At 36.1% G+C, this 13,218-nt stretch overlaps 1 protein-coding gene across 5 annotated transcripts in view; it reads right to left on the bottom strand.

Moving 5' to 3' along the window:
• Positions 1 to 12,449, bottom strand: part of LOC121854201 (zinc finger protein 227-like) — a 38,251-nt gene extending 25,802 nt beyond the window's left edge. For 2 of the 5 annotated variants that reach the window (XM_042348697.1, XM_042348698.1), the window contains exons 1-2: positions 8,065 to 8,193; positions 2,691 to 2,782 (exon numbers count right to left, since the gene is read on the bottom strand). Coding sequence is in view for 3 of the 5 variants with exons in the window: in XM_042348696.1 (XP_042204630.1) it covers positions 8,065 to 8,499; positions 11,890 to 11,898 (444 nt within the window). In the remaining 2 variants the exon portion in view is untranslated. Of the gene's footprint in view, positions 1 to 2,690; positions 2,783 to 8,064; positions 8,500 to 11,889; positions 12,285 to 12,366 lie in introns of those variants that run through there. The other 3 variants (XM_042348695.1, XM_042348696.1, XM_042348694.1) reach the window with 3 other exon arrangements.
• Positions 12,450 to 13,218: the final 769 nt, after the last annotated feature.

Below are 13,218 nucleotides of genomic sequence, written 5' to 3' on the forward strand. Positions count from 1 at the left end.
TGCATAAAACTTTAGAATATACAGGGTATACAAAATTCATTGCATGTTTGACAAAAAAAATTATGAACCCTGTGTACCATTATAAAATATTTGTAAATAAAAACACTAATAAGCAATACATGTATTGTATAACCTTGTTTGCTACTGAACTCTATGTTATGCATGTGACATTGTTATGATAATGTCTGAACCATGGTCTTGTGTAAACCACACTATCATTCTGTTCTTTCCCTTTAATGCCCATAGCCTCCCCTTCCCTCAATAATAATAATAATAATAATAATAATAATAATAATAATAATAATAATAATAATAATAACCCTCATTTGATAATTTTCATTCAGTTTTGCTGTCTGATGCTTCTTTATCATTGTTCACTACAGGTTGAACCTCCCTAATCTAGATTTCCAGATTTCCAAGGAATGAAACCTCCCTTGGTCTAGATACTACTGTACTGTATTAAGAAACAATGCTTAAAAATTGTACGCTAGTTGTGCCAGAAACTTAGGCATGCAAATTAGGCATCTGAATAAACTGCATAATCAATATCTGAAAGTCGATTCTAAATAAAAAAAATATATACATAATTATACCTTATCTGTGTGAGGTTTTTATGATGTTAGAACAAAACAATGGTGACACTTAATGGCACTGTAACAACTTCATTTGAGAAATCTTTAACCCATTCATTTTAATAGAGTAACAAACAACTTTTAGAATACTACAGTGGTCCCTCAGTTAACGAACACAATTCGTTCCACAGTCGTTCGTTAACCGAAAATTTCGTTAACCGAATCCATTGTTTCACTGGGATATTGAGTAATTGGTTCCAGCTCACAGAAAAGTACATACAAAAAAAATAAATAAATAAATAAATAAATAAAAAAATAAAAAAAATAAAAATAAATAAATAAAAAAAAGAACTTTTTTCTAAAAACCAGTTTTTGTGATATAGCACGAATGCGACGTCAGCAATGCTTCCTAGGTATGTTAATTCCTAGCCAATTTGCCAGGCCAACATACAGGCAATTAAAACATCTACTAATTACTTAATGAGTAATATTAGGACACGTCGCTACCAGGCATTTAATTGCAATTCTCAAACCCCCCACGTTCACCCCCCCACTATGCGCATCACGAATCTCATCTCTTGCCTCAGAGAGAGCAGTAATTAAAAGTCAACTCTCAAGGGGTGGAGATGGGTGGGTTATGGACGCGACGCTATATCATAAAAACTGGTTTTTAGAAGAAAAAAAAACGGCTTTTTGTTCAAGCTGAATGCGACGTCAGCAAGAATACCCGAGCAGGAGGTGGAGAGGGAGGTGACTTTGCATACAAGGCTCCGCTGACTGAGGTCCCAATTATATTATAAACCGTTTTGAACATTTCCAAAATTAGGAACATTAACCAGAAGGTAAAATGTTAATTTACTCGACATTCACTGAGTGACTTAAAGGCAAGGGATAGTCACAACGATCTAAACGACTCGCAAAGAAAATGTGTTTTGGTCGCCATGCTGACCCAAAGTCGTATAAGAAAATGTCCCAAATACAATAAATGAGAGACATAACAAAATAAAAGTCACTCTACTTCATCACTGTGCTATTAAGTACAAATACCGTATACTGTATAATATCCTTGCGGAGGTGAGTATTTCAGCAATTAGAACACAAATGCGCGGAGCTTCCCTTTGTGTGTATTATAGCTGAATCGCCAGGCAAGAGATGAAGGTTCATGATGCGCATAGTGGGGGGTGAACGAGGGGGGTTTGAGAATTGCAATTAAATGCCAGGTAGCGACGTGTCCTCCTAATATTACTCACTAAGTAATTATTAGATGTTTTAATTGCCTGTATGTTGGCCTGGCGAATTGGCTAGGAATTAACATACCTAGGAAGAATTGCTGACGTCGCATTCAGCTTGAACAAAAAATGCAGTAAAGTACACTTACTTTGAGGTGTGTATGTAGAAGGTTCCTGGTTGATGATGATGGGAATTAGAAGTGGGGGTGGAGGAGAAGGGAGAAGAGAAAAAAAATGGGGATGGAGGAGAAATCACCATTCAGTGGACCCATGCTTGATGCAGTAATTTCACCAATAAAATTTTAAGTTCACTAGGTATAATTGAAGATTATTTTATTAAAATCAACACTGCACTGCGCTATATATTATCAATATGTTAACTAAATTTCAGAAAGACCAATAATTTCAATGTAAAAATGCAAAAATATTCAAGCGGCTGATGGGCACACAAAAAACTAGTTCCCTGTACGTACCTGTACTGCATATATTATCGATATGTTAACTAAATTTTAAAATAACTAATAATTTTAATATAAAAAATGCAAAAATATTAAAGAGCACAACTTTCTTGATATTTTCTCCACTGGAAACGAATGTAAACATAAAACAGATTACTGAATTAGCAGACTAGCCCATCAGTTGATCAGCTGATACTCAACACAAAACGTGTTTTTCGTAAGGATTTCGTTAATCGAAGTTTTGTTCGTTAACCGAATTGAAGATCCTTATGGGAGATAATTTGTTAACCGAAATTTCGTTAATTGAACCGTTCGTTAACCGAGGGACCACTGTATTACATAAAGTGCTAAATGCAGTACAGTAGTTAATGAATGAAAGAAAGATAAACTATTAATGAGTACTGTATTACGGTTCTCTAAGTAATTTTTACCTTATAGCTTATATGATAACTCCCATGAACTGGAAAATTCTATGATCCGGCTCTGCTCAGGTCCCAAGGTTACTGGATTACAGAGGTTCAACCTGTATTAAGTATTGTGCAATATTAGATATACAGTACTGTACTGTAATTGCATACATGTGTACACAATCATGTGAATCCAAGAAAATAATGATGTACTGTAATACATATACACTACTTACTATGCTAAATATAAATGGTCTTGATGAATGATAGATTGAAGAAGCTGATGGCAACACAGCTGAGGTATATGATGGAGCATCACTGTAAAAGCTCTTTACCAACAGAGATTGAGCAATACATATTCAGGGGTATATTTTGCTTAAGAATGACAAAAAGACAATGTACTGTCCCCCCAAAAAGTATTGTTAGCCATGGGGTCGATGTAATTTGAGGCTTTCTGAGCAATGTTATTCAACCTGTTTCTGAACAGTTGGTAGTTCTACATCCACAAACTTTTAGCATGAATAAGTATATATGTTTTCGAACAACGTGAATCCTCTGAGGCTTCAGATCATATATTACATGACTCAGAGAAAGAAAACAGCAGTTATTACTATTTTTAAAGATGTAGAGGGTGAAGGTTTGAAGACATCCAGGGTGAAATATATACTGTACAGTATTTTGTTGTACTGTTCTGAGCAAGAATGGAACAAGAATGATGAAGCATACTGAAAACTGTTTTAAGTGTACATATGATATAAAGAAGAAATACCCGAGCTCAGATAAACCTGTGGTTAATTTCTCGTAATGCCTAAACTACCTGTCAATCCATCTCAGCTAGTGTGTGCAAGGAAATGGCTATTTTGACCCCTTTGAGGAGTGAGACTAGCTACAATGGCTAACAAAAAAAAAAAAAAAAAATCCAGCACAGAAAATGGTGCAGAACAAATCAATTACCCTTTTAAATGAGACTGAAAACAAAATTAAATTTAAAAAAAGGTAAAAAAATGAACCAAGATTTTTTTTTTGCATCACTACCTCAGCCCAATCATAATATGGTCTGAGAACACCAACAATAACTTTCTTTGGTAATATATAATTTGTATTACTTTTCATATTACATATGAGTTTATTTGCAATCATTACAATTTATTAGGTTAGAAATGTAACAACAGTATTAAAATTCATGACCTCTCTAACACTAACACACAGAGCACATCACCACAATCCTTTCCCAAAGTAAATTCATGGCTATGCCCATGTATTATTGATACAGATCTAGGGCTCTCAGCCCATATTATGATTGGAAGGAAATCACTCGTATGTGCCAAAGTCACTGGGCCAAAATTACCATGGGCCACCTTCACTTGTATCTCTTTCAGCTAGCAACCTTGCTGCATGTCATCATTTGTTTTGAGAGTACTTGCTATTGTTTAATGTCATAGTCACCCAGGTACAGATAGGGAGTTCATGGATCAATTTGGTTTGTTTCTTGAGACTTTCGCACGAAAGACCAGGCAATGGTTGATCTGTGTGACTTTAATTATCGGGCTAACAACCCATCGCTGAAACCTTTTTCCTCCGAGTTCTTGGAAATTCTTGATCAAAATTTTTTTTTTTAATCATGTGTTGTGGCCAACACATCTTTCTGGATACACTCTAGACCTAGTTTTGTCTCCTGCTGACTGTGATCATGTTTTAGATATTGCAGTTGACCTGATTAATCCAGCAGTGTCTGACCATGCTTTGGTTACTTTTGGTTTTAAAGTCCCAAGACTCCCTTCTTACAGTAAAACAATTACTTTCAGGAACAATAGAAACATTGATCAGACCATGATTGATCAGAAGGTCGATCATCTTTGAACTGAGTCAACTACACTGATGAGATAGTTAAATTACATATTATGTCTTCCAGTCCATTTCACACTGTTATTATCCAGAGGTCACAAAGAGAATTACAGCAAAAGACAACTCTCCATGGTATGACTCCTCTATAAGTTCTCTTCGTAGAGGTTGTATTAGTGCTGAACGAGAGTAGTGTAGACTGTGCGTAGGGTTGTTGTTTGCTCAGTGAGGGCACACAAAGTTGAATACTGTACTACAGAAGTCAAGTAGCCTTTTGTGACAGTGATCAGAATTTTTTTTATGCAGTTATGAATAGATTGTTGGGCCGGAAGTCCGGAACTACTATGCCTTCTTCTAATCTTTCATTGTTTTGTCTTATAGGGGTGAAAAGCATTCCTCGCTAAATCAAGAACTCAAAGAAGAATTTATTGTCTTAATCTTGTAAATGTATCGAAGGTACCACTCGCTTATAAATATGCTGCACTTTATTTGTAGAATCATAAATGCTTTGTACAGGGCAATTTTGTGCGATCTGGGAAACAGGCTTTATTGCGCCCACTTTTTAAGAAACCCGGTCTTGATAGTACGTACTGAAAATATGTCAAGTATCGTCTGGTCTCCAATCTCTCATTATTATCAGTAACTTCCTCTGTTAGAGAGAAACTGAGTGATCCCTCTGGTCCAGTCACCCTATAAGAAGCATAATTCAACTAAAACTGCCTTATGTAAAATTCCTAACGATTTGTTAATAAACACTCCTGGTCTTGCGGGATCTTTCTGCAGCTTTTGACTCAAAGATCCTGTTGTTTCTGGATCTTTGGTCGTTTAGTGTAAGAGTATACACACTCACTGCTTAAGTCTTATTTGTCAGAGCGATCTCAATGTGTGATATTTGGCGGGACCATTTCAGACCTGGTCCCCTTGCAATACGGAGTCCCACAAGGATCAGTTTTGGGACCACTTCTGTTTAGAATCTATACCATTAGTCTTGCATCTTTGCTGGATGCTCATGGTGTTACCTACCATTTCTATGCGAATGATACACAGCTTTATGTGAAAATAATAAAAGTCAAGGATATTGAGTAGATAGTGAAATCCTTGATCTGATTTTAAGATTTGGATGGCTAGTTGAAAACTTACGCTGAGTAACGGCAAAACCTAGAATATTGTCATCCAAGGAAATAGAAGGGGAAACAGCACACATGATTTTGGCTCTTTAAACTTTGGAAAAGTATAACTCAGTCCTGTCAATTCCATTCGTAATCTTGGAGTGTACTTTCGACTCAAAACATTAATTTTAAAGAGCATGTAAATTCAGTAGTTAACAGTTGTAACTATCATATTCAAAATCTATATGCTGTTAAACAGTTTTAGGATAGACAGTGTCTTGTGACACCATTACTGTACATTCACTTATTTTGTCTCAGGTTGACTATTGTAACTCTTTATGGGTCTGCCTACCTAATTATCTACTGAAGAAAGTTCAAACAGTGTTGAACAGGGTTGCCAGGTTTAGTTTTGTTCTCCCACTTCTCTATTCTTGATCAAATTACATTGGCTTCCAATTAAAGCTAGGATAGATTTCAAACTCTGTTTAAGGACTTGAAACACCCAGGATCATTCACTCATAAGTGGTGTTTTGATTTAATGTAAATGAAACTTTTGCCTCACAATCACACACGCCACCTTGGATTATAATTGTAGTTCATTATCTCCAACAGTTCCTAGTTGAATTACTTCAAATTTTAATGCCACTTTCTTCATACCACTCTCCCGCATGGAACAGAGTTTTAAGGATAGGTGGCAACCCGTATACGTGCAGTGGACCACACAGCCTCTAGACAAACATGCTACTTTTGCATCTGGCTCAGTAAGTGAGAGGTGTGTGTCCTGGGCGCGATTTAAAAATAGCTACCTTGGCATTTGCACCAATCTCCAAATATTAATTACTTACAAACTCAATATTTATTCTTATAAAAGTGATAAATAGTTATAATGAAATATAGAAATATTTTTGAATTTGTGAGACATTGGTGAAATGGTCATGTGACCAAGTGGACATTATCTCCACATTTGAATTACTTACAACCTCGATATTTATTCTTATAAAGTGATGTGTATTGAAATACCTTGTAGTTATAACTCCTCTCAAAACCTCCCCATTACACTTGCTATACACAATTGGAATACAGTGAAGTTTTATAGTGAAAAAGTTTTTCAAGTGATTTCAAGTGTCTTGAATGTTTTTTTTTCTTATATTCACAGAGAAAATATTTGAAAATTTCAAATTCATTCAAACAATAACAGAAGATGCCTCACAAGGTTCATTATCATGGGAAATATCTGGGAGATGAGGAAACTGCTTCCTACCACTGCCTCCACCATATACAGTACAGCTCAAAATATATGGCCTATACAGTATGTTTATATATAAGGTACAAATAAATATATTTTTAAATTGATGTATGTAACTGAATTTATGTGTACAGGGTAATTCATAGAATATGATTATACAGGTATACATAACATGCATACAAAATGTGGAGAGAGAGAGTGGCTAGGAGCATGACTCTTGGAAAAACGCCAGCCCACCAAATTAAAAAATTGATTACATGATAATCATATGTGCACCTGGATATTTAAGACTACTGTTCTCTTCCTACCTAACATTATAAGTTATACAATGCACTAAAATTTAATTCAATAAACCTCATGGCCACGAAAAAATAAAAAAGATATAAAGATTTTGGTGATTTTTTGGTACAGTATGTTTTTAATTTTTTGCAATTTTCACCCAAGATATTAGATACATGAACATTTTAAAGCCACCATTGAAAATCTCATAAAATTATGCTTCTAGAACTATGATGCAATTGGTAGGTTTGTGAAAAAATATTCAAGATAAGAAGATGGGAGGGGGGGGGGGATCTTTATTCGGAGTGAAAAAATATACTGTAGTATTTTTTTCATCTTATTATTTATTTTATGACTTATGTTAAATCTAAAACAATAACAAAGCCAGTGATGCATAAATTATGGGAGAAAAAATAATAATTGTAGGATAAAATTGGCCACAGAACAAAGATGCCCAGACTACACGTTAGTGGTAATGACAGGTCCCATGTTGTGGTCACAGAAGCTTAAAAACTTATTGCATGTATATTGCACTCTTATGTCATTCATTGTAAACACTGGTAAGTTTTATTTCCAAATTCACCTGCACCTCAGCTTTGTAGTTTTCTGACAACTCTTGTTATTTATACCATTACTCTAACTTATGATTTTTTAGATTAACTTCTTTAATGGGGCTTATAGTACATTCCACTGTATGATACTGAGAAAAGATAAGAATTAATGACAAGCACATGGAAAGAGTGAGTTATACACCATTCCATTAAGTTAAATCAAGTACAGTAATATTAATATGAAAGTAGCCATTGAAATTTTAATTATTCTGAACACTGGCCTACCATTTTCCTATCCAAAAGGCCATTTAGCCCACCATAAAAAAAATAATAGTAAAATAAATAAATAAAAAGTTTTAAATATGTTATACCTGTGAGCCTGGAGTTTCTTGTGCAGAGTGAGGTAGATGATGAACCAATACATGAAGACCAGTAGCAGGGTCCAGGTACAACAATGGACCCTCGGCCAACTCCTCACTTTCTCCCTCATTTCCACCAAGTAAAACTTCTTCAGCATTGCTAACATCTCCCTCAGTACCAGACAGAAATGTTTCAGCTGTTTCTGAGGATTCAGAAAGGCTGAGAAATGTCTCTGATGTTCCTGCCTGACTTGTTAGAAATGCTGCATCAGAAGTTTGAGAAGATGGGGTAAGGAAGGAGGTGGAACAGTGTGGGTTGGCTGTAGTCAACCCTGTTAGGAAAGCTCCCACTGATAATGATGATCCTCCTGCCTCCCCTTCAAATGGTACTGCTGTTTGGCTTGATCCTTGCACCAAGAAGGAGCTTAAAGAATTTGACATATTTATCTGAAATACAGTATAACATTATATTATAGAAAAATTCTTGAACAAATAAACAAAAATCTTATGAAATAACATTGACATCAGCCTCTATTCTTTACAGCCAAGCCTAGAGATAATAAAGATAAAAGGGAAAACCATATCTTAATGATTATTTCTAAGCAAGCACATAACCATGCCATTTATCCTGCTGGCAAAAACCAACAGGAAATCTTGGGAGTATCACCATGAGCTGTTAAAATTTTTAAAAATTGCAATAACCTGTACTATGTGGGAATGAATCTATAGTGGCTGCAGCCTCAGTGAAAACCCTTGGGGTATCTCTCAACTCTTTCTTATACGTATTCTGTATCTGGTGAATTATTTGTAGATAATATAGTGAATACATGTAAATGCCAAGATAATGCTAAATGCCTCTCAGCCAATGCCCATAGGGATCTTTCCTGGGCACTCATACAATGTCACTTGGATTACCTATACGGTACTGCATTGTACTTTACCTAAAATCCAATCCACCTATTATTCAAAACATGATAGTGACGTTCATTATAGACATGAAAATAAGAGATCATATTGGTCACAAAGTCCTGCAATCATGTTAAGTGTGGAGATAGTGAAGCAACTGAAGCTGAAGCATGCTTGCAGGATCTCCAAAAGACTGTACCCAGTGTATATAACAACACAAGAAGGTAGATAATATGGTTGTAAACCACAGTCTTGTGAGAGTTAGGACTTATGAGGCCCACTTATATCACTTAAATAAAATATAGTGGCTTCTAAAAAAAAAAAATTTCTTTACATATTTTGGACTATTGTACTGTATATACAGGAGCACTCTGATTGACAAAACCTTGGTTAAAGAAACTTTGCTAACACATAAAAAAAAATTTGTTCCAATGCTTCAGTACATGAACGAAAACTCCTCTTTACCATAAAATTTTACTTAACATCTACTTTTACTTTTATCCTTTTCGCCACTGATCGGCTCATTAGCCATTTGGGCAGTTCGTCAGGTCTCTGTTACGCACTGTTGGCAAGTAAGTGGGCATGCACTGGTTCCTGAATGTAGCTGTACCTTCTCCAGTGTTGGTCAAGTCTGGTCTTGAAAGAGCTCACACTCAGTGCCACTACCTTACACTCTGGCAGATTGTTCCAAGAGTTCACAATTCTCACCCTGAAATACTTTGCCCCCAGTTTTCTGGACTGTGGCTTCTTCAACCTTGAGCTGTAATCTCTAGTGAGAGGGAGGCATCTGCCAGCTCCAGGTATGGACAATGGACTGAATACCTTTAGGATGTTTAGAAACTTCAATTAGGTCACCCCTTGTCTGTCTATAGTATAACCTAGGCAGTTGCAGGCATTCTAATCTCTCTGGGTAACTGAGGTGCCCTCCCTACCCATTAATCTAAACGAAATTTTGTTTTGTTTTCTAGTAAATCACATAAATAAAAAACCAACAAACCAACAAAACCAAACCTAACACTATTTTTCTGACGAAACTCTGCAATTGACGTAAAATAATCTCTATCACAATGTCCACACAGCTCTTTCCACGTGCTCAGCCATAGCTGGTTATTCTGGTACTGAAAAATCAAATCTCCGCTCTCGACCCTCCCACGCATTGTTCATTGGCTAAGACAACAAACTTTTGCCCAATTATAAGTCTCCTATCGCTATAGCCAATAAGAAAATCCCACACCACCCCCTCGCATACGCTGTAGACGCTTAAGAAGCCAACACGTAGGTAAGGAGCACTGCGTGATGGGTGGTCAGGCCTTCTCTGTGAGACGTAAACAACAAATGGCGACACTTGTGACTGACCAAACCTAATACTTTTACCTTACTTTACTTTTATCCTCTTCACCACTCATCGGCTTGTTAGCCGCTTGGGCGATCGGTCACGTCTCTGTTACGCACTGTTGGCAAGTACAGTACTGGGCATGCACCGGCTCCTGAATGTACCTAAACCTGCTCCAGTGTTTGTCAAGTCTGGTCTTGAAAGAGCTCACACTCGGTGCCGTCACAACACTTTCTGGCAGATTGTTCCAAGAGTTCACAACTTTCACTCCGAAAAAGTTTGCCTTCACAGTTTTACAGACCTGCGTCTTCTTCAATCTTGAGCTGTGACCCCTTGTGGGGCGAGCATCCACCAGCCCCAGGTAAGGACACTCGACTGAGTAGTGCCCCTCGAGATGCTTATACACCTCAATTAGGTCGCCCCTTGCCTGTCTGTAGTATAAGCTAGGCAAGGTTATCCTTAATTTCAAGTGGGAATATCACAGAAGAAAGGGGTCTTAGAATTGTCTAAACATTACGAAAAACATATTAATAACAGTGAGCGAAAGACTGGTGCATGATTGAAATTTCACCAATGAATTAAAAATCATTCCCAGCAATCCCTTATTTTTTTTTCTTTTATTTGAAATTTTACAATTTACATATACATGTACAGCATATATAAACAGTACCTCCACAAACTACAAGTGTACACTATAATATAACAATGAAAATCTGGTGTTTTTATAATTGTTTTCAATCAATTTCGCTCGCAGGTGGTCCTATATATTTACTGAACTTACAAACAGACAACCTAAACTAACACTAACCTTATAGTTAACAGCTAACGAACCGATCAGTGGTGAAGAGGATACAAGTAAAAGTATGGTCAGGTTAAGTGAGAGGTGAGGTTAGACTAGATTAGGTTAGACTAGATTAGGTTAGACTAGATTAGATTAGGTTAGACTAGATTAGGTTAGACTAGATTAGATTAGGTTAGACTAGATTAGGTTAGGTTAGGTTAGACTAGATTAGGTTAGACTAGATTAGGTTAGACTAGATTAGGTTAGACTAGATTAGGTTAGACTAGATTAGATTAGGTTAGACTAGATTAGGTTAGACTAGATTAGATTAGGTTAGACTAGATTAGGTTAGGTTAGGTTAGACTAGATTAGGTTAGACTAGATTAGGTTAGACTAGATTAGGTTAGGTTAGGTTAGGTGAGGTTAGACTAGGTTAGGTTTGGATGGCCGTGTAGATTGATACACAGTTAAGTGGCCCTGTTCTTTTATTTTTTTACTTTGATTAACCTGTTTGTAAGTTATTTTGTAAAATTACCAATATGCATACAGGTAATTTTGCAAACTAACCGATTTCACACACAAAAACAATAATAAAGAAATAAATATTACATATTAATACATTTGTCCGTGACATATTTGGATGACTTTTCTTTTAACTCAATCATTTATTATAATATATCCTGTTGTTAATAAAAGTGAAGGTCTCCTAACATTATAATTTTCCTTTCTACTTAATCACATAGTAAATATAATGACAAGCATGATCATTGTATTCTTACCCTTATATTTACTACATTAAAAATACAATATAACTTACCATTAACATTACAGACTGTACTAAAGGTATATTTTTAAACCATTTATTTGTTATAGAAGTAAAATAAATGAATATTCTACCTCACCACACCTTACACAACTATCATAGTGTTTTGTTTAACATTTTTAGTCTCTTAATGTGTTAGTAGAGTTAGATAAATATGAATATACCTAATGTGAAGTCTGTGTTAATTGTACTGTACTGTATAAGGTTATGGGGAACTATAAAGACTGCTTCCACATTAACCAACTAACTAGGGAACAATAGGGTAAAGTTTTATTAGTGAGAGGAGATGTGTAACCTGATGGCCCCTCATAGAATATTGTTATAAATCTCGCTACCAAAATGGCCACGAGTATAAGAACTACACCATGGAGACCTTTGGGGACGAGATGAACACACACCTTCCTTCACTGGTTAAATAATGATTATTACGACATAGTACACTGAGTTTAATGTTCATAATAAGATTCTCACCTGTATTTACTGTGTGGACATAAGGGGATCAAGAGCAACCATCAATTGACGAAGCCACAACGCGTCGTGTGCAGTAATGGCGGGAATAGCGGGGACGTAATTCAAATTTATATTATTTTTCTTAAACAAAAAGATATACCTGGAGACAGTGGAGAGTAAACTAAATAATGCCTACACAATAAATAAAGACGAAAACCTATATTTCCCACTACTGAACTTTACCTTGTACTGTAGGACCCTTCTTGTACCCCTCAGAGCTCCCATCACTGGTGAAGATTAATGGAAGTAAAAAAAGTATATTATCTTCCTGCATTTGAGGAGACGGGTTGACATATCTGACCCACACATTGTATTCTCAGACGAACCTTCCGGGGTAAATGTTTAGTTTTGGGTGTTAAATTTAATTATAAAGTTAGTAAAATTCATACAACTTTGCCCTGTGCATGGTAGCTCCTGTCGAGAGTTACTACCACTCTTTATCATCCATGAATCTATCTAGCCTCCTTTTAAAACTTTCCAGCGTTTCAGCACTTACTATAAAGTTGCTAAGCTTGTTCCACTCGTCCACCACCCTATTTGTGAATCACTTCCTTCCTATCTCCCTCCTAAACCTAAACTTATCCAACTTAAATCCGTTGCTACGAGTCCTATCCTGCTCGGATATTATAAGAACTTTATCTATATCCCCTTTATTGATTCCTTTCACCCACTTAAATACTTCTATCATATCTCCCTGCACTCTTCGTCTTTCTAGGGAATGCAAGTTTAGTTTCTTTAACCTATCTTGACATGGAAGGTTTCTAAGTCCCGGAATAATTTTCGTCATTCTTCGCTGCACCGACTCCAGTGAAT

Source organism: Homarus americanus, unplaced genomic scaffold (genome assembly GCF_018991925.1).
Source record: "Homarus americanus isolate GMGI-L3 unplaced genomic scaffold, GMGI_Hamer_2.0 scaffold42003, whole genome shotgun sequence".
Lineage (NCBI taxonomy): Eukaryota > Metazoa > Arthropoda > Malacostraca > Decapoda > Nephropidae > Homarus > Homarus americanus.